Below are 27545 nucleotides of genomic sequence, written 5' to 3' on the forward strand. Positions count from 1 at the left end.
GGGATTTCCAACTGTTGAGCCAGCTTCAATCATGATGCTCACCGCCGAAAGTTGGAGAGAAGACACTGTTATTCGAGGGGCTGGAAATCTACGTCGCTCAGTTAACAGATCGAGGATGAGCGAATATACATCTCCCCGTGTCTTGAATGTATAGTCACTGCTTGTTTCCCTCGACATAGAAGGACTGAAGATCTCTGGGCAAGCACATCAAGAGCATCAAGTACTTGCTTGCCAATGAAATGTCGTCGAATCAATATCCCCGGGGGCTACAAAGAACAAAAACGCGGGCCACAACACGCTCGGCTTGAAATTTGGAAAGCCTAGCCTGGTAGGAGCTCGGTGGGCCGTAATGGAAAAGGAGTGCAGCACAATGGAATCGCAAAGCAGAATCAGAACCTCACCTGCCAAGAGAGCGCGGTCGTTCATACTTGTCAAGGATCAAAGAGGATACATATAGGGGCCCTGGAAAATTTAGGTCACGGGCAAAACGGCACTTTTTTACGCTATAGTACTTGGTCACGCACATTCACATTCTCCCCTACACGTCAGGGATACTAATCTGTGGTACGAGTTTGTATTCGCAGGCTTCAAAGACGAGAGGCAAGAGAGTAAGTAGCCCTCTAAAACCAGACCCAATGGCCTGTGGGACCCTCTTTCTCAGTTCGTCATTGTCACCGAGACTGGTGCATCCAGCATCCACCGACTCTTCTGAGCTATTCCCCACGTCATTTTAAGTTCTTGGATGCTGCGACATATGGAAGTGAAGCGGGCCCTTGGGGTTAACATAAAGGAAAAGGACCACAATGCTTCGTTTCTGGTAGGACCGCTCTGGGTCTCGCATTTACAGCCTTGGCGACAGTCGCCAAAACGTTTTCTTTTTTTCTTTCCTTCTTTTTCTTGTTGCAAATACACATTGTAACAAGGCCTTGCTGCCCTCGATATGAACAAGATTGCGAATACGAGATGGTCGCCGTTGCCGTGACTGCGTAATGGTGCAGTTGCAGAGCATACAGATTGCGACCTGTGCTTTCCGGGACAAGGCTGCACAGGTAGGCCGGGCTGATATCTTTTCGTAAAAGCACCATGGGATTAAAACCACCCGGGGCATCAATATTACAGCAACGTCTGTCACATGGAAGAAAGTCTGGCACTGGCACCTGCGGGTCATTTCCAGCATGTACCACATCGACTTGGAATGCCAGGCGTGGCAGTTGTGCGTTTGGTTCCCGAGAACATCTGCAAGATATGGCTGTGGCGGCCATCACGGTCATCAAGCATTAGGTAAATATGGGCATGGAAAGGCGATCTCACTCTGAAGCATGACGGCGACACCGATATCCTTTGGCAGTCAGTCCCTGTTAGACTTGGCTGCCCACTACACCTTTCTATCCCATGATTCGGGCCGCGATTCAGTCTCCACCATAGGCGCCGGTGCCTCCGGCTATACTATCCTGGGGTCCAAGGTTCTAAGCTCCTACCGTCTCCCAGCGACTCCGATAATTCCGTGCCCCACGGGGGCTCGGCTAGACTTTCCGTCCGCAAGCATAACTTGTTTAAAGCCCCCGGACCTTGCCCCGGAGATCCGCAGCTTTAACAACTCATGGAAAAGCCATTCGGTCGCGCCCAATATTTTTCATTTGCCCGCAGAGGAACCCTAGCATCGGTGGATGCGTCGCCTTTTGAAGTGCTAAATTTGATCAATAACTAACAAACAGTGAATATCTTTTTTTTTCTATTTCTGTAATTCTCCTCTTTTTCTTCCCGGCAGGAGCCGTACGGAGATTTGACACACTAGTGCTTTACGCACTGGGGAAATGATACATGAAGCCTGCTAGGTGCTTCTACTCGATGGGAATTTAGTTCCAAAAACCAAGTTTCTTCCCTTTTATCTTTTCTGGGTAGTCCCCTCTTCAAAACATTAGCCTTTTTCATTGTGCCAAGTTTTTCAACACATGCGCTTTGATTGTTGCTGTCACCGCCCTTTCTTTGCTTTCAAGCACTGCTGTCGCTACTACCTCGGAGTCACCAACGAGCAATTCCGACCGTACTGAACCTCAGCCGACCGACTACGTTTTTCTCCGCTCCTTCAAATCCAGGGATGCCCAGATATTCCAGTATCTACAAGGACAGCGAACACAACAAGAGGAACCGCCTTTCACGGGATATGCTCTAAATTGAGATTTTGAGGTTGTAAAGTCCAAATTCGAGGGTAAATCTAGCTACGTCTACGTGGCTTGTGTGGGTGGAATGGGGAAAGGCGTGACTTTGAAAGATGCCGCGAATTCGGAATGGCATTGTTCTATCCCTAGTCATTGGAGAAATATTGTAGGAACTCGGCATTTCCACCCGGACAGCGAACCAGTTCATGTCTCGACTCTTGACGCGAGGTTACGAGGGCTGTGACCTCAACTGGATGAATTATTATTGATCGTCACCACAAAAGAACAAGTGATGGAGTATGGGATTTGATCGCAAGATCAGTCTGTCATAATGCTCTGGCCACCATCGACAGTAAGGCGACTTCAAGTCCTTACCTTGAGAACCCTATTACCCAGCTTGCGAAAGACCAAGCCCTTTCTCCTGCCCCCTCGGGGTTGATTCCAATTGCGGCACTGCGGGCAAACACGTTTATCCACGTCGCGTTAATTTCCGGACTTTGTTCGGTTCCTTTCCTCACCTCGTGATAGAACTTTCGGCGTTAGATGCCAATTGACTAGCATCCGTGGTACATTTACTTGGCCTTAACAATTTATACTTTTTTAATATTTCTTCAGCAGGTTTCTTTTTCAAATATTTACTGTTGCTGTAAAAGACGCAGGTTAAAAAATGAATCAATGTAGAAATAAAGTATAAAAATAAATTTATTAAGATGATATATTATGCGCCAAGTTTTTCTTCAATGCATGATAATATGCGTAATATAGATAGGGCTGGACTATCAAGCCGTGTCTTTTGGCTATCCAGCAGGCAATTGTTTCCACCTTTGATTCCACCCAGTAACAACACGGCGCAAATACGTTTTGGGACCGTTGTATGAAACTATTCCCAACCCCCAAGCGCAACGAACATGTTACGACCAGACAGTTGGGCCGGTACCAGGGAGGCCAGGTGGGGTCACACCCCTCCTGACGACACTCGCCCAGAAAAGTCACCGACCGGCAGAACATGGATTACGTAAGGACAAAGCCACGTGACAGCACGTGACTGCCAAGACAGTTGATCTCAAACGGACAAGGGATAATCTCAAAGATCACAACCTGATCTCCAGAGACCCTGGGGAGTCTTTAAGATCAGAGACCTTTCAGGAGAGATCACATTCGGAACATAGTCTATATAAGGCACGCTCATTACCCTGTAGATAGATTCGATTCTAGGATTGCTTAGCAGCAATCAAACTCTAGTTAACCTCAATACTTACTTGAGAACGATCATAACTTCACCCCCAGTCATTGAGAACCCCAGTTACCCAGTCAGACGCTCAGTTGCTTCAACCCACTGTACTTTACCATAAGAACAGGTTACCCCGATACCTTGATCGTAACAGAACAACGCACTTTCCACCCATATCCACGCAAAACACTAAAGCTAGTAAACGCCCTATACTTCGAACCCGATTTACGCAAAAAAATAAATAAAAATTTGCGTCTCTGTGCAGGCGCCAACGGGTTCGATATCACAATTAACGTAGCTACCTTTATTCGTCACCATTCTCTATGTTTGATTTGGCCGAGGAATCCTAGCCAAAAAAATACCCAGTGCAGACATTTGCTATGTGGACCTGAAAATGGAGACATTTGGCTGTTGGATAACCAAAAAATGGCGGTTTAATATGCCAACACTATAAATAACATATATTGATACGACTTGGGCAATGGATATATAAACCCGAGGCAACTGCATTCATTTGACCAGATTTTATTTTCCCCATCAGCTCCAACATTCACTTTCAACTCACAACCTTTGCGCGGCATCTTTTCCTCTTCTCCAGCTTTTCCTCTTCTCCAGCTTTTCCTCTTCTCCAGCTTTTCCTCTTCTCCAGTGTTTCCTCTTCTCCAGCTTTTGGACTTTCCCAGCTGCCACTCTTTTCAAGATGCGGCCCTGCAACCTTTTCGCCACTTTAACTCTTGCCCTTTCGGTGCACGCCAACACGGGCAATATCCAAAACCCCGACGCTTTAGCTGCTCGATCCACGGTCGGTGGCGCCGGCAATGAATTCAACACAAACGGCTTTGCGAATCACGGAACTGGCCAGCCTGCTGCCAACCAAAAATCCGGTCCAGCCGGCCGCGGCCCTTCAAACCGTGCGGCTCACCGTGCTTGCCACCGACGGGGCGGTAAACTAGTTCCGCACGGGGCCGGCCGCCGACAGGGCGGCAAGCTGATGGCGCGTGCCGCAGTCGACGACGATGACGACGCCAAGTCTTGTGTGACCGATGACGGTAATAGCGGCTATTATCAGGATTTCGGTGATTTGCCAGGCGGGGGATTTGACGATCCCGGGACTGATACTGAACCTACAGTCGTGGATAAGTAAATAGGGGGAAGTTTGTTGTTTACGGGTCGACGTTTATTTGGTAGTTATTTTAAATAATTACGCTCATTTGTTTTATTAACGTGCATGTCAGTACCCTGGCCACTTGATGCATTCGCATATAACCGTATAACCGTGTAGCTTTTTTGAGTTTTAACTTTAATATCTCCAAGGTTTTGAATCGGGCTTTTTACCTTTTTTCCTAATTTACAAATTCTTTTTTAATTTGCTAGATGCTATACATGGTATGCTAGACAGGCATTGTGAAATATGCTGCACAAAACCGATGAATATTTAATATATATACTTACTTTAGGCCGTGCAAGTAAAACAAAGCTACATTTATCCTCATTATTATTATTTTAAACAGATTGCATCGCAAATAAAATAATCATACACGGTGCGATGTTAGGATCAAGGTATTGGGGTAACCTGTTCTTATGGGAAAGTACAGTGGGTTGAAGCAGCTGAGCGTTTGGCTGAGTAACTAGGTAGGGTTCTAAATGACTTACGTAAAGTTACGATCGGTCTCAAGTATTGAGGTTAACTAGAGACTGATTGGTGCTAAGCAGTCTTATAATCGAATATATCTACAAGGTAATGAGCCCCAAGCGTGGCAGGTCTGCGATGTTTTATAGCAGTCCCACTTCACTACGTACGGTGTCGTGGGCTGCGCCCATACCACTCCCGGCGACCCTTTGAAATTAATCTACATCCTAGACTTCCATAGCTTGAATCCGCATTTGTCTTTTCGACCCAAGTACCAAGGCAACCTTGTTTAGCAGTTTCCTCCTCCACAGCAGACGGCCAGGTTCACGTCTGCTTTTCCGACAATCTCGGGAGAGTCCCACTGGAAGTGTGAAGCAGTATAGCGGCGACACACCGAGTCCATGTTGCGCAGAGCGTAATCGATATCTGCAATATCGAGATTTCCAGTCCACCACTTGGTATCAATGCAATAGTAAACCATCACTGCGGCGCAGGTCAGAACTTAACACTTGAAATGAAAGGCTGAAAAAAAAGAGCAAGATACTTACTGCCACGTGATATGAACCGTATGACTGCATTTCGATCGCCAGACGAAAGATAGCGACCGCCTGGTCCAGCCCAGTTCTTGCTGTTGGTAGCGTGGAAAGATTGGCTGTTAGCACTTTGCAGCTGTTTATTCCATCTCTGAACATGCATTGGAATCTCTTACAGCTGTCTCACTCCCTCGTCGACGCCGGCGGGATCGAGAGTGTTGCCGGGGCTGCAAGTGACCCAGCGCTTTTGGATACCATGCTCGGCCTCGGGCTCCGCCTTGGGCACAATAGGCTTGATGAGGATCTCCTCGGCGCCGGGCGTGTCCAGCGGGAGAGCCGTGACGGTGCCGTTGTCGTAGTGGTTGAAGACGTATCCGCCATCGGGAAGGTCGGCACGGTCAACGAGGCCGGTGGCGAGGCCGAGCACTGCCGTGGCCATGAAAGGGAGGGTTGTAAAGAAGCGCATGTTGAGGGATGGGACCACGAATTAGATTGACGAGATTAGGTGAGCGGTATTAAGCTGGTGAGGGAAGGTGCTCTGGTTATTTTAGAATGTCGTGCAAAACATAGCTGGTAATGGATGCACTTTATAGTAAAAACAATCTCAAATCATGTTTACGTTTAACATTGAAAGCTCGTAACGTTGGGCTCCACATCTCCGACCCCCCTAAAGTCCGGCCCCTAAAAATATCTACTCAGCCACATCAACCCTTTGTTTTATTTTATAAATATCTAGACGAATTTTTCACTTTAGAACTTGATTTTTGAAGATTCTTGCTCCAAACTTTCCAATGAAACAGTACACTGAAAATCAGCTTCTTGCTGCCATTTCTGACATAAGAAATGGCAAATCAGTTCACAAAACCTCGCAAAAATGGGGTATTCCTCGGAGTACCCTTCACGATCGTTTAAAGGGGGCCCAGTCAATTCAACAAGCGAAAAGATTTTGTCAAAGGCTTTCACAGGAGCAGGAAACCTATTTGGCAGATTGGGTACTTGCGCAGGCCGCGTTAGGCCTTCCGCCAACGCATCAAGAACTACGCTATTTTGCGGAACGAATTCTTCAGGCCGCCGGAGAAAGAAAAAGCCTTGGGAAACATTGGGTTAGCCGTTTTATAGCCCGATATCCAATTTTGAAAACCCAAAGACCCCGGCGAATAGAAAATGCCCGGGTTAATGGGGCTACAACCGAGGTAATTAAATCTTGGTGGTCCTATTTGAAAAATCCCGTTGTCGATACTATAAAACCGGCCAACCGTTGGAATATGGACGAAACAGGTATAATGGAAGGCAAAGGATCTAATGGCCTGGTGTTAGGGCGTAATAAAATCCGGCCATTACAGCGAAAAGAGCCTGGAACGCGGGGTTGGACGAGCATAATCGAATGTGTATCAGCTACGGGGGCTGTTATACCTCCCCTCGTTATATTTAAGGGGAAAAACGTACAGCAACAATGGTTTCCAGCTGATTTAAGTCCTTTCGATACCTGGCAATTTCATGCAACCGAAAACGGGTGGACAAATAATGAAACAGGTATCGAATGGTTAAAAAAGGTGTTTATTCCGTATACCCAACCTTTAACCCCTGAAAAGCGGTTATTAGTTCTGGATGGCCATGGATCACATATAACGGACGAATTTATGCTTCTTTGCTTGCAAAACAATATTCAACTCCTATATTTACCCCCTCATTCGTCACACGTTCTTCAACCGTTGGATTTATCGGTTTTTGGGCCGTTAAAGGAAGCTTATCGACGTCACCTGGGATTTGTAAACCAGTTTTGCTGTTCAACGGTTGTTGGGAAACGAAACTTTCTACTTTGCTATCGAAAAGCCAGATCAAAAGCATTTATAGCAAAAACCATTCAATCTGGTTGGCGTACGACGGGGTTATGGCCGGTGAACTTGGCAAAACCACTTTTAAACCCTTTTTTGTTAGAAAATAGCAACGCCAACGTCGAAAAAGGTAAAAATAACGGCTTCCAAAGGGATAAAACACCGGAAAGCCCAACCCAAAAAATTAACGACCAGTCTTTACTTATTTGGAAAACCCCTAAAACGACCCGAGATATTCGACTTCAACTACAGGAAATTTCCCGGTCCGAAAAAAGTAACGCCACTTCACGGCTTTTGTTTGCAAAAGTCCAAAAAAGCTTCGAAACCAAGGATATCTTATTGGCTGAAGCTCAGCAAAAAATCAGTTTGTTAAACGCAAAATTGGAGGCGGTACGGCCGGTCAAAAGGAAAAGGGTAATTCCGGATCCCAACGAGCTTTTGGTCAGCAAAAAAAACGTTTATGAAGCACAGGAAAATAATAGGGACTGTTTAGAAGCTTTGAACGATGGAGAAGAGGTTAGCGAACCGGGAGAGCCTGACAATGATTGTATTATTGTGCGTTGATAGTTTTACATTTAAATCGGTTTATAAAAGGGGTATTTCGTCGTTACATTTTTCAAGGGGGCCGGACTTTAGGGGGGTCGGAGATGTGGAGCCCAACGTTAGTCAATCTTGAATTATACAAAAGTACAATTACAATGATGCATTCACCCCTTGCTACTGCCCGATATTTTTTCTATTACAGTCAGCCCTAGAGCTCTGCAGTCACCGAGCCGAATCCTTTATGCAGGGTACTTTCAAAAGGACCGTTTGGCAGCAAGAGTACAGAGTGAATGCACTGAAAAAATAACCCTGCAAATCCCGCCCCCAAGTTTTGTTTCACCAATCGACCCCAACTTGGCCCAAACAAGGTTCGGCCCCACTCCCGTCAATCTCGCCTAAGCCTTTCTTCTGGGGTAACGATGCTCAGCCCCCGAAGACACGGGAAGGCTGAAAAGGACATGCACTAGACTGCATTATTACCTCTTGTCAACTCCGTACCCCTCTCGCCTTGCATGGGTCGTGCGACCAGTCAAGTCTCTTACTGCGTAAACAAACAACATGAGAAGAAGCATTCCCCGTAGTCTTGAATTTCTCGACTAGGATTTTGCTCTAGCAGATTCTCCCCCCTCAACAATGCTTTGTGCCGAGCCGAGCCAAGGACGTGTTTGCATTTCTAATCGTGGACGCGACCGTCTGCTTGTAAAACAGACCGTTAAAAATCTTGGCGAGGGAGTGTGCGAGCAGAGGAAGACATGGCGTATATTCGTTACCAAGTTTGGTCGTGCCCCTGGCAAGTGTGAACCATTTTGGTCTGGGCTCCATGAAAGGTCAGCAAGCTCGTCTGGCTGGTGAATCTTCTGGAGGCCTCCCATGGCAAAGCTGATCCTATGAGCATGGCTCCGAGAAGTTGTAACTCGGAATCCGTGCCATGGGCTGTGGAAGAAACTCGCGAGGGCTCTCAAGCATCACTCCTATCAGCCCCACCTTGATGACGGTTGTCTCTGCATTTTATCTGCTTTTTCCGGCGCTGAATACAGGCTGGTCTTTTCGGGAGTCAAATAAAAGACACCAATGGGCGCTTTTGCAGACGGATGGGACCTGGCTTGCAACTTTGGCTCTAGTCTCCGACTTTCACAGCGTTGGCAATGGGCAGCATGAAGGGATAAAATAAACTCTCTGCTTTAATCGAGGCGCGTGTGCAAAGGACAGACGGTCATATAGCTGAGCCCACCAAGACCAAGTGTATGGCATGTGCTGGTGAACTAGAATGGAGAGCGTGATCTCCATGGTCAGGGTCACTGGCGTGGAATAGTCCAAGGTAGCCCAGAGAAGAATGGTTTCCAACGCAAAAGCGGTGATACGAATGTCGATGATTGAACTCACATTTTGTAAAGCACGACAAGTAAGAGACTTTGATTCCATTGCAAGCAGCAAGTATATCCATTTCCCCAATAATGCCAACCATCTTTCACTCTGATATACCGTCCACCTCGGGCTTTTTCGCCCAAAGCACCGAAGCATGATATTCGGGCAGGGTTTCCAAAAGGAAAAGCGGCGTGAGTTCTGCCCAGAAATGCAGTCTCCTTGTTTGCTTGACGCTCCCATGTCTTCTTAGTAGCCTGATATCCCAATAGCATTTCCCAAGTAAATCCCTCGGATTTGGTGCCGCTATTAGTCGGCGGTTTAACATGGAGTACAAAAGTTTCCATGTTACAACCTCATTGAATGAGATGAAATGGTTCAGAGGTTCCAAATTAGTTCCAATATGGATTCATTTTGTTGCTTTGGTCAAGGGATGGGAAGTAGAGACGTAACACGCCACCCAATAAAAGACCAGAAGTTTCGCGTGTTAAAATTCCATTGGACACAAATGAGTACCTACGGACCCCTCTTTTGCTCGCTAATCAAGAAACTAGACAGCATGACAGGCCGCATAAGCCACAAGCTCCACAAGGATAACAACCGGCCATGCACCCAACAGCAATATCAAAAGAGCCATGAAGCAATTAACACTCCGTGTCACTCGGCCAAAAGGCACACAGTTTACTATATACAGTACTGATGAGTGAGTTGCTGTTAAACTGTCAGCATAGTAATTTGGGGCTGCGATAGAGGTAATTGATAAAAGTACGCATGGCATCAACGAAAGCTTCAAATGTTAAAAGTCTTGTGTAAAATCATCTACAAAGCTACAACGTTTGCGCCACTCAACTTTCCCTATATCTCAGACCCTTCTCTGCATTCACTCGTTGTCAGGTTGTAACAATCTTCTGGCTGTTTTCGGCATTGCTCGCTCGTGCTTTCCTTTTCTTCCTGCTTTTGTCTTGCGGATAGCAGGCCTCACTTTATCTATGACCCCTGCAGTCCTCTACGATGTTGACCCTCGCGATCCTCGCACAATTCGAAGACTTGGCGGCTTGAAAAGCCACGCTGTAACCGAAGAAGTCAACATCCAAACCTGGATTGAGGAACACTTCCTGCATAACTCGGCTGATACCAGTCAAGCTTTCTTTGCTACATCGGAGATTGTTGCTTTTGACTACTCGACGGACGAAGCTGACATTGGTTCTTCATTTGTGGGTGATGATGAATACCACGACAAAACTGTTGAAAACGAAAACCCGGCTCATGGCGACAAGGAGTTCGCGACCACAAACACCATCTCTTGGACCGGCATTATTGGGTCGAAAAGGGTCGAGGCCAACAGTCAAGACCTGAAACCCGCCAAGGAAGCGGAGTCCAACTGGCGGTGCTTGCTCTTTACCTTGTGCTCAAAAGCCAGTTCTCCAGGCAGAGATCTACCCAGCGGAAACCAGCTCAGAAATTTAACCCGCAGAAAGCTGCTCAGCGACGGCCTACCACCTCGCAGCGATCTACTGCGCCGAAAGTCCTGCTGTCCTGAAGGACCTGCTACTCGGCAGCGACGTTCCTTCTAGATCACATCTACACGGCAACGATGGGACTTTGGTGTCTAGATAGAAGAGCGACGGTCGCGTCATGATCAAAGAATAAAGTGTCATCGACAACACACTCTGGCATGGGTAAATTATGATGATAACGATGTTGGACTTTCTGAGAAAATATATTTTGTGCCTTTGGAGAACATATGGGAAATACCGAGTAGCACGCTCGCTTGGTTGGTACAGATACAAGGGGAAATGTGTTGGGGCTGCTAATCATTGAAAAAGTGTATATATGTTCACATTAAATTCTTCCGTGTCAGTTGAAGACAAACAAATCCTGTTCTCATGCTGTTGGAGCAGCGGAACGAGGTTAGCATCATGGCAGTGCATAGCCGACCTTATCCAGGAGCAGGGCAGATTAAATCTTTCTATAAGCCTTCTAGCAAGATAAAAACGCTCAATATTCATTACCATATCAGGCCTGTGTATAGCCTACACCCTTTGGTTATACAGGGGATAATCAGAGTCTTGTCCCGGATTCGCCTCCTCGTAGTTCAAAAACTTCAAAAGCCGATAGAACCCTGCACCCAAGGCCGAGCCCAGAAACGGCCCGACCCAGTAGATCCAATGATTCTCTGGGAACTGGAGGCCAGCGACGGCACAGCCAAAGCTTCGGGCAGGGTTGAGGGAAGCACCCGTGTAGTAAGCACCTGATGAGGGTTGATTTAGCAAAGCAAAATAAAAAGAAGAAAAGAATAAACGCTTATCGGAGACGACAAAAGAAAAACAGTGCAACGGCCATCGTAGCCTGGCGTACCTGGAATAAGGGCGACAAAGGCGGCCAGGCCAATGGCGACAGGGGCGATGTAGGTGTCCTTGGACTTCTCGGCCGCGACCATGAGCACGACGAAGAGCAGGTAGGCGGTGAAGAACATCTCGAGGAACACGCCCTGCGTCACGCTGACGTCCGGGGCCAGCTTTGTATTGACCCGCGAGATGGGCCCCGGCAGCATGGCCTCTATGACGGCCCCGGCGCATATGGACGCCACGAGCTGGGTGGGGAAGAGGACGGCGATGCGAATCCACGGCAGCTGGCCCGCCAGGCCCAGGCCTAGAGTTATCTGTTTTGGTGGGAGGGGAGATTAATGGTCAGTATTCTCTGTTGTTTGTTTTGTTTTCCCTCTTCTTAATTCCCCCTTTTTTTTGAGCAAACGGGTAGTGGACTTGACATACAGCAGGGTTAAACAGCCCTCCGCTGATGCGATACATGGCCCACACGGTAACCAATATGGCCATGGCGTAGGCCAGGGCTATAAAGACGGTCGCCTGGGCGCTGTAGCCGTCGCGGAGGCCCTCGGGGGTCGGCCGCTCCGCCGTGGCGATCATGGAGTGGCTCGCGTAGCCGAAGAAGAGGAACAAAAAGGTGCCGACAAACTCGCCCAGCGCCGCGACGAGGTGGTGCCGAAGCGTCTGGCGGTGTGGCCCAGCCTGGCCATCGGCGTGGCCGAGCATTGCGCCCTTGTGGTGCTGCGGGGTAGTCTCGTCCATTATCGATCCTTGATTAATTGAGACTGATCAAGGGCAGATGAAATGTTGGGCTGTCGTTGAGAATATGCATGCCTACATATCAAGTGCGCAACTCGAGCCGCTGTATATATAACGTCTGCATATCTATATCTACCTTATCTAGATGATGAGCTTGAAAATTTGAGCTCCCGTGGGCTGCTTCGTGACGTATCAAGGGGACGACGCATCACTGCAGTCATGATGTAAACGACAATTCGGAATGGAGTTTGTGCTTTTCCAAATCCACCAAACTGGTTCCACTTGTCAATGGCGATGTCATCCTTACGCTGGCAATACGCTACAAATGAGAGTCGTGGTGGGGATTTTGGACTATCATCTCCATCAGTATTATGGGCCTCGTATCGGCTCAACTGCTGCCGGAGCCTATCACATCTCTCTCTGGGTCTGGTAATATTACATGAACTAAGCCTTTCCACTAGTGTACATGGTGCGAAGAACCACCCAAAAGATCTGCGCACCACTTTCGGGAGTTTCCGAAGCTTTCCTTTTCGCCAGCAATCTACAGTTTTTTTTTTTTTTGTTCTTTTCTTCTTTTCTTATCACTCACGGTTTACAGGCCCCTATCCTCGTCAGGTAATTGACGTGCGCGGCGAAGCCAAAGCCGAAAAAGTCACTCTTGGTATTGCAGTTCCTGTTAAAGATGCCCTTGCAGACCAGGACGTCGTTGGGCGTGTAGTCGGTGGTCAGCGCGCCGCCCGTCGAGAGCCAGTACTCGACGTCGGTGTGGTAGTAGCCCATCAAATTGGGGGGCAGCCGGGGGACTGGGTCGTTGACATGGGTGATGCGGAAGACGCTGCCGGGCTGTGCGCTGACGTACTCTGCGAACGCCTGGTTGCCGACGCGGGGGGATCCTAGAGAGTAGACGTCGATCACCTTTTCTGGAATCTTTTGCCGCAGATTGGCGCCGGCGAGGGTGGCGAGCGCCGCGCCCATGCTGTGCCCGGTGGTGACGATGGAATAATCGGGGTACTCGCTGTGCAGCTTTTCGACCGTTTCCATCACGACCTGCGGGAGCGGTTTACGCCACGTCAGCCATCTATCCGTCTTGGAACTTTGTTTTGTCCCGGCATGAAAGAGCGGGTGGAATAGGCTACTGTACTAACATCGCCAACGGCAGCCCAAATAGATCTGAAACCTGCATGGATCTGGCATCCCTGGCAAAGGTCATCATCTTGGAGCAACGCATTAAAACTAAAATATCGGATGGACGGGTGACATGTCAGTTGAACAGCCGCGCGGCAGCAAAGCAACAAACCAAGTCCAGAAAATAGGGGGTTCGGCGGCTAATAATGCATCAGACCGACCAAACGACCGACTTACTCTGCCATGTAGCCAGCAAAAGTTATGGTGCCGTGAAAGGCGACCACAATCCTCTCTGCCGTGCTATCCAGAGCGACGTACCCGCCCGCCCTGTCACCGTCGTCGCTGGCAAGAAGAAAAAAAAATGGGTTAGTGGGCGCTCTCGAGTCAGTCAGTTGGTGATGCGATCCACCGCCAGCCCACAAAATCAAGGGGGGGCTGTGCAGACACAGCTGGTGCCCACTCACGCCAAAGTCGCGACGATGGTTGTTTCGTGGGCCTCGATCAGGGGGCAGGCATCGGAGCCGCAGACAATCTTTTGGGACACGCGGTCGGGCGACTTGTTGCAGTAGGCGGCGGCCGTGTAGTCTGCATAGAGCTTGAAGGTGTCGAGCTCTGCTTGGGTGACGCTGCCACGGATTGCGGCCGACGCTAACGAACAGAAAAAGAAAAAAAAAAAAAGAAACTGTTAGCACGTGGCCATACTCTAGAGTCTAGTCAGCCAAGTGGTTGGCCGTTGGCGACTGCGTGGTTCTGGCATATCGGAGTCTCGATGGCATATCGCAGTCTCGACCGACTTACATTGACCGAGGCAACCCTTGCTCGCAAGCGAGAGAAGCAGCAGCGAGAGAAGCCTTGTTGTCCACATTGCACCAAAGATATGCCTGCGACGCGATGCGGTGCAAGATTCCCTCTAGTTCCTCAGAGACATGACAATGGGGAGAAAACGACCTTAATAAACCCTCAAAAGATTGACAAGTGCAGAGGCCTCGAATCTCCCCCTGCGTTCCACCGGCTGCAACCCAGCCCGTGCAGTTCGAGTAGTTTAATTTGGCTGCGATCAAAGCGCAATGTCGGGTAGCGAGCGTCTAGTACTACCAAAGGAGACTAGGGGGTTGGGGCAGCTGCGTTCCTGTCTAATTTTAATGCGCTTACAAGCGCCGAGTGAAGCCGTGGTGGATAGTCAGTTCCACGCGCCAGGGGCAACAAGAGACTTAGCGATCTTGGGAGGGAGAGGAAACCATGCACGTGCAGTTGAGATTGACGGAAGCGTCGGCAAAATTTTGAAAACAACAAACTTGTATTTGCAGCTTCTATGATAAGACCCAGGCAAATAAATATCTACAGGGGGGGAAGAACAAAGGTTCCGCCGGCAGAAGGACGGGGCCGTCGCGCTTTGTGGCGAGCAAACCATGGACATGTCCACCCAGTGACAAGTCGCAAAATCCCCCAGGGAGCGCCGTCCATTTTTCTCTTTTCAGTTCCTGAAAGAAAGAGAAGAAAACAAGAAAACAAATAGATAAAAAGACAAGACCAAAAAAAAGGAAAAGAAAGAGAAGCATATTTAGAAAAATGCCCTGGGAGATCGCTTTCTCTTACGGCCGGCAGCAGCCAGCACGTCCCGAACCCGGTTATACGCCGGCTTGGGGTTCATGTTCCTGTCCAGCAGCGTGGCGTCACCGGCGCCCGGAAAGGTGCTCGGAACCCAGCTGTGGGCGTCGGAGGCGCCCCAGACCGTGATGCCGACGCAGCGCTGCACCGACAGGCAGGCGCCGACCACGGCGGCGTAGTCGTCGGCCTGGCGCTGCTGGGCCTGGGCGTCGGCGGGGAGGCTCGCGTGGCGGATGTCGATCTCGGTGTAGGCGACGTCGAGGTCCTTGGCGGCGAAGGAGTTGAGCACCGAGGCCAGAGACTCCTTGCTGCCCGTCTGGCCGACGGTGAAGTGGCCCTGGAAGCCGACGCCGTGGATGGTGGCCCCGCAGCCCCTGACCAGATCGACAATCCTGAGCGCCGCCTGCTGCTTGTTGCCCGGCTGCTCGATGTTGAAGTCGTTGTAGTACAGCTTGGCCATCGGGTCCGCTGCCGCGGCGGCCTTGAAGGCGATGGGGATCCAATCGGGGCCCAGCACCCGGTTGAACACCGAGTCCCGGAAGGTCCCGTCGTCGTTGAGCGCCTCGTTGACCACGTCCCAGGCGTAGCATTTGCCCTTGTAGTGGCCCGCGACGTTGCTGATGTGCGATTCGATGACGCGGGTGAGCGAGTCGCGGTCCCGATTTCCCGATGATACTTTGGTTTCGTTAGTTTCTGGTCGTTTGAAATTGTGCAATTGAAATTGTATAATTATGCTTTGGGCGGGGTGGGGGGGCGGCTGTGGGGATAGGGGAACACATCGATGGATTGCCCATTCCAAATATTTCCAATATTGTCTCGAAAGAGCAAGTGGCAAAACACAACTTACCGAATTGAGGAAGCTGGTTGTGCCAGACCAGGGTGTGGCAGCGAACAATTTGGCTGTTGGATTTGGCAAAATCGACTATGACATCTCCGGCTGCAAAGTCGAACTTGTTTTGCTCGGGCTCGGTAAACTGCCACTTTTGCGTGTTTCCCACTGTGATCTGACCAAATTCGGCACCGCTGCCAACGACGGGCCGATATTGAGGGTCGTCGAGTTCAGGGTTGTCCACGGCCGTGCCAAAATAGAGCTTGCCTGCCGCCTTGGCCAGCTGGTGGAGGGTGCCGTTGGGGGCGGCGGCCACGCAAGCTGGTGCCACCAAAAGTCCGGTGAGCACAGCCCGGAGGGTGCATTGCTTGTGGGTAGTCATGATGAGAATGTTTTGTATCGTGAGTCGGAAATATAAACGAAGGACTGGAAAACCAAAAGAAAAAAGAGAATGCCGGTTGACTCCAAAAACGAAAGACGGTAAAACCGGTGAACGGCCTGGTTGATTCCAAGACTTGAACAAACATGGCAAGTTGACTTCTGGGCCCCTTTTATATCTACCATACCTCTCCTCTCGTCCGGCAATCATTTACTTACTTGTTTAGTTGCCATTCCTATTTTCACGTCATCCATGGGTGCTCAACCGCACCACGTCACGGATAAAAATAAAAACCCCCCAAAAAAGCCAAGCAAAACACGGTTAGAGTACCGCAGTCAAGCATCACCTCTTTCGCCTGAAAGCAACGTGGGAGCCGTTTTGACCGGGATCTTTGGGGCCATCCTTGCTGCCGAATGTTACTCTGAACATCAGATGCAGACAAATACCGTCCCGTGTCGGTAATGCAGTCTCCGATATACCCAAAAAGAGCAAACGGCCCCACACGAGACGCTGCCCTAAATTAAGTAAACCATCCGGGCCTGATCCCTCCCAGGAGGACGATCCACCCACGTTCCAAAACGCACATTTTTGGGGTGCGGCTAAACTGCTTATGCGCTTTGTAAAAGAAAAGTCCAAAAAACCGCACCAACAAGACAATGCCATGCGGTATGGGCTCGTGTGAAACGCCCATCCCACTCCACATTTATATCGGTACCTGAATTCTTTTTCGAATTTGACAATCGGGGGCCTCCCTGTTGCCGTTCCTTCTGTGTGCCAACCTTGTTCGGACGATTGCCTACTTGGGGTTAGACAAATCGGTTCTTGGCGATCTTGGGGAAAAGCGCCGCGGTGTCCAGCAGTTACCTCGGCGGAAGGGGAAGAAGAAAGAAATTGCACCTTGTGAGGGGAATAACCCAGCGGGGAACACGGACGAGCCTCATGTTTATTTCAGGGACAGACATTTCATATTAGCCTCATTGAATGGCCCCCGTCGTCTAAAGACTAAACGTCACTCATGAGACCTCTGGAGGGCCTTGTTATCCAGCTTCGAGTTGCGTTGTCGATGAACATGTGCTCAAGAAGGATGGGCTGGCTCAGTGTTTGTCAGATGCGTAGGCGTGGACCCTGGACCGCAACCAAAGCTTATTGTTGACCTAGGTAAATTTCCCAGACTGTATAGAATAGAATGTGGTTTTCTGTGTTTTGCATCGCATGTTTCTATTATTGCAAATCAGTCACGAGTTTCAGGAAATATTTCTGTTCAAACATAGTTTCGTTCTGGGCGGCGGTGAGCGAATTTGCCAAGACAAGATATCCTTGGTTTCGTGTATCTAGCGCCATCCAGTGTCCTCCAAGCTGCGACAGTGGCGCGCACCTACCATCCCTGATGAGCAGAAGCAGTGTGTTTCTCACCTTGCAAGGGTTCTTGCTAGTGGAGCAACACATTGCGCCAGCTCCTGAGTCAACAATGTTCATACAGGTCTTGAGACTTTGCTTGACACGAGAGTTTACTAACTTTACTGGATCGCACAACCTTTGCTCCAGCTATAGGAGATACGATGACCCGCGACTTGAACTTGTTCCTCGGTCGGTGACGTAAAATCCAAGTCGAGCAATGCGCTTCCACCAGTTGACGGCAAGATAAGAGTGCAGCTTACCGCAACGACCTATATGCACCAACGACGCGTTGAACTATCGGTATTCCAAGTCCGTGCAAATTGACGTTATAGTCAGGTAGCATAGTATTAAAATTTAGTCGGATGTGTCACCTGCTGCGAAGGGGTTCTATGCCTTTGAAATGCAAAGGCAGTAACCTGGACATTTCATGCTGTTGGGTGCGAAGGATTAGAAGCCGGGGATGACGAGTGAGATAGGTCCCACTGTGTAAGCACACGCTCATATGAGGAAAGAGACTGTTGGGCTATGGTCAACAATATCTACTCTACTAGACTGTGGAGACTAGACACTAACAGCCTCTGAGACCTCGAATTCGCTCTGGGAGCAGGAGCCCGGCTCATGGGGAAGACAAATCGCGGATTTGTTGAAGAGGCATTCCAACTACTATAACGTTGCGTACCCCCTGTTCGGCACCCCCCCTGTTCGGCACCCCCCCTGTTCGGCACCCAAAAATAACAACACTTTTATTTTTATCCTCCAACTTCTATTATAAATATCTCGATGAATCTGTCACTTTTGGATTTACTTTTTTCTGATTTTAATTCTCCATTTTCCAATGAAGCAATATACTGAAAAACAGCTTATATCTGCAATTAACGACGTCAATAATGGCAATCCAATTGCAAAAACCTCCCGAAAATGGGGAATACCTAGGTCTACACTTCAAAGTCGACTTAAAGGTTCTCAACCTTATAAAAAAGCACAAAGCCCTTTTCAAAGGCTTTCCACGGAACAGGAAAAGCATTTGGCTGATTGGGTACTTACCCAAACAGCTTTAGGGCTTCCGCCAACGCATCAAGAATTACGCTTTTTTGCCGAACGAATTCTTCAAGCCGCCGGAGAGACAAAAGGCCTTGGAAAACGTTGGATAACTCGTTTTTTGGCTCGTTATCCAATCCTTAAAACCCAAAGGCCCCGTCGAATAGATAACGCCCGGGTTAATGGCGCTACTACGGAGGTAATTAAATCTTGGTGGCTTTATATTACGAACCCGGTTATTAACGCTATTAAACCGGAAAACCGTTGGAATATGGACGAAACCGGTATAATGGAAGGCAAAGGATCTAATGGCCTAGTATTAGGGCTTAACGGGATCCGGCCGTTGCAACGAAAAGAGCCCGGAACGCGTGGTTGGACGACTATAATCGAATGTATATCGGCTACGGGCGTTGCCCTCCCTCCCCTCGTTATATTTAAGGGAAAAAACGTACAACAACAATGGTTTCCCACGGATTTAAGCCCTTTCGATAATTGGCAATTTCATGCAACCGAAAACGGGTGGACAAATAACCAAACGGCTATCGAATGGTTAAAAAAGGTGTTTATTCCGTATACCCAACCTTTAACCCCTGAAAAGCGGTTATTAGTTTTGGATGGCCATGGATCACATATAACGGACGAATTTATGCTTCTTTGCTTGCAAAATAATATTCAACTCCCATATTTACCCCCTCATTCGTCACACGTTCTTCAACCATTGGATCTATCGGTTTTTGGGCCGTTAAAAGAAGCTTATCGACGTCAACTTGGATTTGTTAGCCAATTTTGCTGTTCAACAGTTATTGGAAAACGAAATTTCCTACTTTGTTATCGAAAAGCCAGATTAAAAGCATTTATAGCAAAAACCATTCAATCTGGTTGGCGTACAACGGGGTTATGGCCGGTAAACTTGGTTAAACCACTTTTAAGCCCTTTTTTGTTAGAAAATAGCAACGCCAACGTTATAAAAGATAAAAACAACGGTTTGCAAAGGGATAAAACACCGGAAAGCCCAGCCCAAAAAATTAACGACCCGTCTTTACTTATTTGGAAAACCCCTAAAACGACCCGAGATATCCGACTTCAACTGCAAAAACTTTCCCAATCCAACAAAACCAACGCTACTTCACGTCTTTTATTTGCAAAAGTCCAAAAAAGCTTCGAAGCCAAAGATACCCTTTTGGCTAGCGCCCAGCAAAAAATCAGCTTATTGGAAGCACAACTGGAGGCAATACGGCCGGTTAAAAGGAGGAGGGTGGTTCCGGATCCAAACGAGCTTTTGGTTAACAAACAGAACATTATTGGATTGCAGGAAAATGATATAGAAAATTTGGAACCTTTAGCTGATGAAGAAGAGGTTAATGAACCGGAGAAGCGTGAAAACGATTGTATTTTTGTCCGTTGATAATTTTATATTTAAATCAGTTTATAAAAGTAGGCATTTCGTTGTTAGATTTTCAGGGTGCCGAACAGGGGGGGGTGCCGAACAGGGGGTACGCAACGTTATATGTGGTACTTGGTAAAAGAGGAGAAAATCTGCTGAAGAACACGATCCGTTCGTGTTTATCCGCGGGTACACAGCCCCTCGGGTTTTTATTACGGCAACGCGGCTTTCTCCGCGTTTCCCTGCATTTCTTTAGCTGCAGGCCAGTCAAGTTTATTGTTTGTCGACCGAAAAGGTCATACAAGATTGGAGTTTGTATGTGCTTTCGTCCCACGATATTTACCCCACATTCTATTTTACAACAACATATTGACGTTTGAAGAGCAAAATACGAGCTTGTTTCCATACAGTTATTGGATATTAATTATTTTCTCATTCTGCTGAGCAAGAGGCCGGCTTGCCATTGGTACTTTTTTCGCCGCACAAAAAAAAGAAAAAAGGCTATACACAAAAGAAAATCAACTTGGCTCCTTTGGCAGGTACAAAATAGTGATAGTGCTTCCTTGCAATTGCATACGCACCCATGCAACTGGTAACCTTTATTAGCCAAGAAGCCAACAGAAGAAAAGGGTAAGACAGAAAGAAAAAAAGACAAATTAAATCACATTCCCATTTCCAGAGCAAACTTCACCCCTCACCATAGCATCCCATAGACTTTTGCTGTACTTGTGGCAAAACCGAAACCCAAAAGAATAGGTATAGATAAAACTAGAATATACTAGCAAAAAAAGTCTTTTTTTTCTCTTCTTTTTTAGACCAAATTGACTGCAGTCTCAAATCTTGAAATGAGTGACTACATATCGGCGCAAATGGTTCAGGAGCGGGGGAGGCAGGCCTGCTCTGTGCGTGGGTCGACTTAGTTGACATTGTTGGGAGGCTTGGGCACACTGGGGGGCTGAGGAGGAGTCGCTGGAGCCGGAACAGGTGCCGGAGCAGGCGTGCCTGGAGGTGGAGCTGGACTCGGCGGCTTGGGGGCCGGAGCGGGCGCAGGTTGCCCAGGGGTCCCGGGGGTGCCGGGGGTTCCAGGGGTGCCGGGTGTGCCGGGTGTGCCGGGTGTTCCAGGGGTGCCGGGGGTTCCAGGTTGCTTGGGTGGCTCAGGCTTGGGTGCAGGCGCGGGAGCAGGCACGGGAGCCGGTGCAGGTGCAGGTGCAGGTGCAGGTGCGGGGGCGGGACTCGGTGGCTTGGGAGGATTGGCCGGAGGATTGGCCGGAGGATTAGCAGGAGGAGCGGGACTCGGCGACTTGGGAGGAGTAGCCGGAGGACTCGCCGGAGGAGCAGGTGCGGGGGCGGGACTCGGCGGCTTGGGTGGATTAGCCGGAGGAGCCGGAGCTGGAGCAGGGCTCGGCGGCTTGGGTGGACTAGCCGGAGGAGCCGGAGCCGGAGCCGGTGCAGGAGCAGGAGGAGGCGAAGTCTTGGGCGGTGGCGGCGCGGCCTTTGGAGGTGGGTTGGCGGGCGGCTGGCTGTAGGTCTCGATGGCGTCGTCGACGACCTTGGTGATGTCCTTGGTCTGCATCTCGGCGATGGGCCTGGCGATGGCGGGCAGCTTGGACACGACGGCCTCCTGCAGGCCGCCGGTCTGGGCCTTTTGCGTGACCAGCTGGTCCCTGATCAGGGGGCTGACGCCGAGCATGTCGAACACGGGCTTCTTCTTGACGATGTCGCCGAGCGTCTGCTTGACCTGGTCGCCCAGCCCCGAGGCGGACTGCGCAATGGACAGCGAGTCGATCAGCCCCAGCTTCGGAGCCGCCTGGATCTTGGCGTTGGCCTCCTGGAACGTCCCCATCGACGTCTGCGCCACCGTGAGGAGCGGCTGTGCCGTGGTGAGATCCTTGGGGTCGATGTTGTTGATGGCCGTATCCAGGTTCTTGAGCACCGTCATGACCTGTTCCAGAGCGCTCGTGATCATTTCCTTGCCGTCCTTGCCGTCCTTGCCCTTCTTCTTGCCCTGGTCTAGTGCCTGCGCCTGAGGAGCTGCCGCGCCGTTCTGGGCCAGCTGCATCGGCAAGGCCGAGACCAGCTGTTGGAACCCCAAAAGGGTGACGAGATATTTGATGTGCATTTTTGCTTTTTGCTTTTTGCTTTTTACTGGATGAACGTATCAAGTCGTTCTTCTTCTTTTTTTGTCTCGGCAGGGAACTGTGCTGTGCTGTGAATTGGTCTACTTATAAGTCACGGTGACTATATTGTTTCAGACGTATTCGGGTCGAGAATGAAAATGAAAGTGGTGGGCATATCAAGCGAGTTGATGTGCTAGACTTGTGGACCAAACAAAAAAAAATAAAAAAATGATAGCGATGGTTATGTGTTTGTCTTGAAAACTAGGGCAGCTTGCGCTGTGCCGTAAGGTGGTTGGTATAACAAAGCCCTCGACGACGAGAAATGGGAAGAAGTTATACAGATATATACTCACTCACTAGACCCAGAACCAAGGTCATAGGCTAAATTTATCTATCCCCACTACCTTAACACGCACCCTACCTACCTAGTCAGACGGACCTCAGCCAAAGGAGACAAACAAAAAAAAATGTCATGGTCAACGTATGGTCGGGACTCAATCTTGATCACCAGGAATACCAAATTCGGAACTTGGCGCGGTCTCGATCGTCACATAACAGCCTAGCCGCAAAGTATCGTCGACACGTCGACATGGTTCACCTGGTGTTCAAACTCGCTTCCGCATCTTATCTTTCTCGCTAACCTCTGATCTCATTCTTCTGTCCCCTCCATGTGGATGGACAGCCCCAGGTCCCGGTTTCGTTCATTTCTATACTGGGTTTAAGCTGCCTGGTTTTATCTCCCCGGATTCGCGGCCGGCATGACGTCCGGTCTGTGGTGCATGGAACATGGTGTCATCTTTCTCTATCTCTACCTGGGTCGTTGTTTCTAGTCTCTTTTTTTTTTCCCTCCCCAATAAAACGTGCCTCAGCAACCTGGAAAAAAAGACCCATAAAAAGAACTGCCACGCAGAAAAGAAAAGAGAGGAGAAAAAAAAAACAACAGACAAAAAAGCCAGTGTTCGTCTATTGGTGAACCTCCTCCCTCCCCCCCTAAACTGTTCTAGTGCTTCGCTGGTTTGACTGTCAAAGTTTATTCCGAATAAGTTTCCATGGGTGTGTCTCCCCAAATAACAGCAGCGAGCTCGATTGAAGCAGGCACTGCGTCGCAAAAAGAAAGAGCACAACCCATCAGCCGAGAATCGAGAGCCAATCGCATTTTGGGACGGCCAGGCTAGCCATCAGACAAACGACAACAAGGTCGCTTGCGAGTCACACAGTCAAAAGTACGTAGCGCCTCAGCTAATCCTGGTGCAATCCTTCAATCAAATGCGATAGGGGTCGGTCCAGTCGTGGAGAAAAAGAAAAAAAAAAGCCCAACAACAGCGATCGCCCCCTACCACAATACCCCGGCGCGGTTTTCTCTCTCTCGAGTCTCTCCAGGGACCCGGGCTATCAATTGCGGCTGGTCTTTTATGTTTCATTTTTTACTTTTTTGGGCAACAAGGGAAACATGTGGTCCCAATCGGCTTTCGGATGGATGGATCCAACAAGCAGGATCCAGGGATGTCTTTGGCAAAACGACATGTTTCGTTTGGTCAACCGTTTGTTCCTCGGCACGCTTTACCATTGATGGCTGTGCAGGGAGGTGCTTAGGTTCATGTCTGCAGATCCAAATATCCCTACCATGGTTATATCGAACCAGAGGAACCCCAGAAAACTCGTGATGCTTCAAACACTTGATGCCGGCCCGGACAAGTCGGGGCAGACAGTCCGCCGCTATTATGTTTGATTTCGCGTGCAGACATCCACCATGTTATTCTTCTTAATTTTTCATCCTTCTTCTCTTTTATTTCTCTCACTACAAGGAACTTGTTTTTCATTGGCCACTCCTTGTGATCGGAATTTTGTTGGTAGGATCTGATCTTCTTGTTGACAAACATCAACGTACGTACATACAATCAAAACGCCAGTCACAATCCTTTGCTGCTAGGCTAGGCGCAGGTAGACAGACAGAATAGCTAGAGGCATGGGAGTTTGTGAAAATCAAACACCAGCTTCCGGTCACGGGGCAGCCGGTCATGTTAAACTTTTGATGAGCTGGTATTTGAGTCATAGTATCAAATCAAGACCGATAGGTCCTAGTATTAGCAGTCAACTCACATTCTCAAAGTGAATTTACCCTCGATTGGTGACTATATACTAGGATTCAAACCCAAGTTCTTTCTTTTTCTCTATCAAAGGCGGCGGAAATAGGCCAGGTTGTTCATTTTGATACCTCAAATTGATCATTGATCCCTGAATACTGCTTGCATACTTGTTTGATCATACCAAGACACTCAAAGATTCGAATATAGGCTCCTTTTGTTGAACCTAAAACATGGTGGTTGTTTGTTGAATACCTCATTGTCGATTAACAGCTACCGGCATCTTCCTGGAGCCGTAGACCTGGCTCCCGTCCTCCCCTATCGCCCCGAGGCCCGAGGTGAATATAACATGGCGAACAACCATGCCGGCGCTGCCAAGATGGGCACGTTTCATCTCCCACCCCCTGCTGCCTGGGCTGTCCTTTCTCAAGTGCAGTAGGCAAGTCCATTCACCTCGCGACACCTGCCTGCGCCGCATCGAACGTTGAGCTGCCAGGTACCGCTAATGTCGCAAGAGTAGATTTCGCTTCCGTTGCGGCACTCGTAGGAGCCGGGGTTGCATGAGGAACTCGAGATCTAGCGCGAGGCGACGGCTTCTTGGTTGGGGAGCTCCACCTCTGTCTTGCTGGGAGCAGTTGTGGCCGCAGCGGCAAAGTGTTACGACCAGACAGTTGGGCCGGTACCAGGGAGGCCAGGTGGGGTCACACCCCTCCTGACGACACCCGCCCAGAGAAATCACCGACCGGCAGAAAGAGGATTACATAAGAAGGAATCACGTGACCTCACGTGATTGCCAAGAGAGTGATCTCAGTGATCATTGAGGGATCACAACAGATCAAGGGAAGTGATCTCTGCGATCTGTGACAGATCAGGAGAGATCACATTCGGAACATAGTCTATATAAGGCACGCTCATTACCATGTAGATAGATTCGATTCTAGGATTGCTTAGCAGCAATCAAACTCTAGTTAACCTCAACACTTACTTGAGAACGATCATAACTTCACCCCCAGTCATTGAGAACCCCAGTTACCCAGCCAGACGCTCAGTTGCTTCAACCCACTGTACTTTACCCTAAGAACAGGTTACCCGATACCTTGATCGTAACATTTTGATTGCTCCTGTTCAGTACTTTGCCTTGAAGCATACCGAGCAGTATCACCGACAACATGTCTTCCCAGTCCTCTAAGAACAACACCCCCAGCACCCCGGCTACGAGCAGCAAGGCGGCCCAGAAAGCCCCTGCTCGGCCCAAGGACGATAGCGACAGCGAGGACGAGGAAGACCAGCTCCGCAGGCAGGTTGCTAGGACCAACCAGGAGCTCCACGAACAGACGCTCCGCGCAACCCAACTCCAAGAGGAACTCCAGGCTCTCCGAGCCAGTGCTAACGTTACCTCAACCCCTCTTGATGGGCGCGAGAGACTCAAGCTTAACCCCCCAGCCACATTCGATGGCACACCTGGACAACTTAAAGGGTACCTTGTACAGGTACGCACCTACCAAGCATTCCATCTGGAAACTTTCCGCAGCGAAACAGAAAAGGTGGTACACGCGGCCACCTTCCTTCGAGGACGAGCCTTGTCTTGGTTCGAGCCCCTGTTGCAGGAATGGCTTGATGTACCCCCCGAAGAACGACGCCAAGAAGTCACCGACATTTTTTCAACCTTCGCAGGGTATGAACGCACCCTCCGTTCCTTGTTCCAGGAACCCGATGAGAAACGACAGACCGAACGAGATTTGGCCAACCTACGACAAACCAAGTCAGCCTCCGCTTATGCAGCCGAGTTCAGAAGGCTAGCAACAAGGCTGGACATGACCGAAGAAACCAAGATCCTCCAGTTCTACCAAGGATTGAAGTCAGAAATAAAAGACGAAGTATCCAAGCTCGACCGACCCGAGGATTTCCTCGAGTACGTCGAACTTGCCATCAAACTTGACAACCGGATTTACGAACGCCGACAGGAAAAACAAGGCGGACAGCGAGTGTTCGTCACCTCGATTCGACAAGCCAACACGGGACGCAAGTACCAACACCCTCAACCCATATACTATAGAAACAATGGTGGATGGCAGCAGCCCCGTCACATGGCGCCCCAGACCTACAGTACAGCTTATAGTACCCACAGTGGACCCATGGACCTCAGTGCCACACAACACAAGAAGCCCCGTAAAGACCCCAAGAATGGCAAGTGCTTTAAGTGCGACAAGACAGGGCACATCGCCAGAAACTGCCCGAGAAACCAGGAAAATATCCCTGATTTTAGGGGCAAGACCGAAAAACCACGAGGACTTAATGCCACCAATTACCAGCAACTACGGCCTAACCAACACAGCACGATGAGCTGGACCACCTGCTACGATGACAATTGTATGACCCACAATAGCTCCAAGATCGACGCAGGATGGTACCCACAAAAGCCCCGAGGCACTCGAACCCTAGCAGTAGGAAACCGAGTACCCATAGGAACAGGACAACCAACGAAGTTACACCGACAAGAAACCCAACTACCCGAACTCACGGACTCGGATGCCTCCGGAGAATCGGATGAGGAACCTTTGGGACAAACCCACCACATTAGGACAACCAATCAGTCCTCAACACAAGAATCAAGCGAGGATTTAGAAGAAGAATCCAGCGAGGAAGAGACCATACCCTCGAGCCAGTACAACGCAGCAAGGGAGAACAACCCCTACATATACGAGAAGAAGCACATCGACTTATACCGAGACGACCAATCAGTACAGTTTCCCGGATTGCCACTTCAGGCACAGATCCGACATCCTACAGGACCAGTCAGTGCAACCTTTGGAGACCACCCGACCTTGGACACCAAACACCCTCAACACGCAGAAATCTTTTGGGCAGAACGCTTCCGAGACAACTGTGGACTCCACCTAAGCAGGAAAATAGTCCACAACTTCTTCCCACGACGACGCAAAGCAACAGGCATTCACGAAGTATATACCACAACCGACCTACCAAATTGGGAAATTAAGATAAGACTCAACACTGAGCCAGCCGCAATCTTCACGCCTAACGACAACTACCCCATGGCGTGTTGCAACCAGAAACAGTTCCCATGGTACGAATGCACCCGAAGCGTATGCAGAGTACATATGCTAGCCAAAGCCCAGGCCTGGCACGAACAGAAATCACGGCAACCAGGACCTGCACCAATGACCAGAATTGTGTGGAACCCCA

General features: G+C 49.3%; 8 protein-coding genes across 8 annotated transcripts; 3 read left to right on the top strand and 5 right to left on the bottom strand.

Moving 5' to 3' along the window:
• Positions 1-4090: 4090 nt before the first annotated feature.
• Positions 4091-4534, top strand: MGG_10780 (uncharacterized protein; the record flags this gene model as incomplete). The annotated part of the gene is made up of 1 exon (XM_003717674.1): positions 4091-4534. The coding sequence occupies one exon, from the start codon at positions 4091-4093 to the stop codon at positions 4532-4534; it is 444 nt and encodes a 147-aa protein (XP_003717722.1).
• Positions 4535-5309: 775 nt separating this feature from the next.
• MGG_10781 (uncharacterized protein) lies at positions 5310-6019 on the bottom strand (the record flags this gene model as incomplete). Its single annotated transcript, XM_003717675.1, has 3 exons — positions 5310-5503; positions 5569-5672; positions 5730-6019. The coding sequence occupies 3 exons, from the start codon at positions 6017-6019 to the stop codon at positions 5310-5312; spliced, it is 588 nt and encodes a 195-aa protein (XP_003717723.1).
• A 3833-nt stretch (positions 6020-9852) lies between these two features.
• Positions 9853-10867, top strand: MGG_10782 (uncharacterized protein; the record flags this gene model as incomplete). The annotated part of the gene is made up of 2 exons (XM_003717676.1): positions 9853-9949; positions 10296-10867. 2 exons carry the CDS (start codon positions 9853-9855, stop codon positions 10865-10867), a joined length of 669 nt encoding a protein of 222 aa, XP_003717724.1.
• A 368-nt stretch (positions 10868-11235) lies between these two features.
• Positions 11236-12502, bottom strand: MGG_10783 (aquaporin-2). The gene is made up of 3 exons (XM_003717677.1): positions 12068-12502; positions 11652-11955; positions 11236-11544 (listed from the first exon to the last, which is right to left on the bottom strand). Exons 1-3 carry the CDS (start codon positions 12380-12382, stop codon positions 11327-11329), a joined length of 837 nt encoding a protein of 278 aa, XP_003717725.1. The 5' UTR covers positions 12383-12502; the 3' UTR covers positions 11236-11326.
• A 462-nt stretch (positions 12503-12964) lies between these two features.
• Positions 12965-14369, bottom strand: MGG_14244 (uncharacterized protein; the record flags this gene model as incomplete). Its single annotated transcript, XM_003717678.1, has 5 exons — positions 12965-13426; positions 13525-13612; positions 13742-13846; positions 13969-14152; positions 14303-14369. 5 exons carry the CDS (start codon positions 14367-14369, stop codon positions 12965-12967), a joined length of 906 nt encoding a protein of 301 aa, XP_003717726.1.
• A 473-nt stretch (positions 14370-14842) lies between these two features.
• Positions 14843-16323, bottom strand: MGG_14243 (endo-1,4-beta-xylanase; the record flags this gene model as incomplete). Its single annotated transcript, XM_003717679.1, has 3 exons — positions 14843-14985; positions 15101-15787; positions 15960-16323. 3 exons carry the CDS (start codon positions 16321-16323, stop codon positions 14843-14845), a joined length of 1194 nt encoding a protein of 397 aa, XP_003717727.1.
• Positions 16324-21056: 4733 nt separating this feature from the next.
• Positions 21057-22635, bottom strand: MGG_11009 (uncharacterized protein; the record flags this gene model as incomplete). Its single annotated transcript, XM_003717680.1, has 2 exons — positions 21057-22082; positions 22615-22635. The coding sequence occupies 2 exons, from the start codon at positions 22633-22635 to the stop codon at positions 21057-21059; spliced, it is 1047 nt and encodes a 348-aa protein (XP_003717728.1).
• A 2867-nt stretch (positions 22636-25502) lies between these two features.
• Positions 25503-27242, top strand: MGG_17307 (uncharacterized protein; the record flags this gene model as incomplete). Its single annotated transcript, XM_003717681.1, has 2 exons — positions 25503-27082; positions 27132-27242. Exons 1-2 carry the CDS (start codon positions 25511-25513, stop codon positions 27240-27242), a joined length of 1683 nt encoding a protein of 560 aa, XP_003717729.1. The 5' UTR covers positions 25503-25510.
• Between the last annotated feature and the right edge of the window lie 303 nt (positions 27243-27545).

This window comes from Pyricularia oryzae, chromosome 5, assembly GCF_000002495.2.
Source record: "Pyricularia oryzae 70-15 chromosome 5, whole genome shotgun sequence".
NCBI lineage: Eukaryota > Fungi > Ascomycota > Sordariomycetes > Magnaporthales > Pyriculariaceae > Pyricularia > Pyricularia oryzae.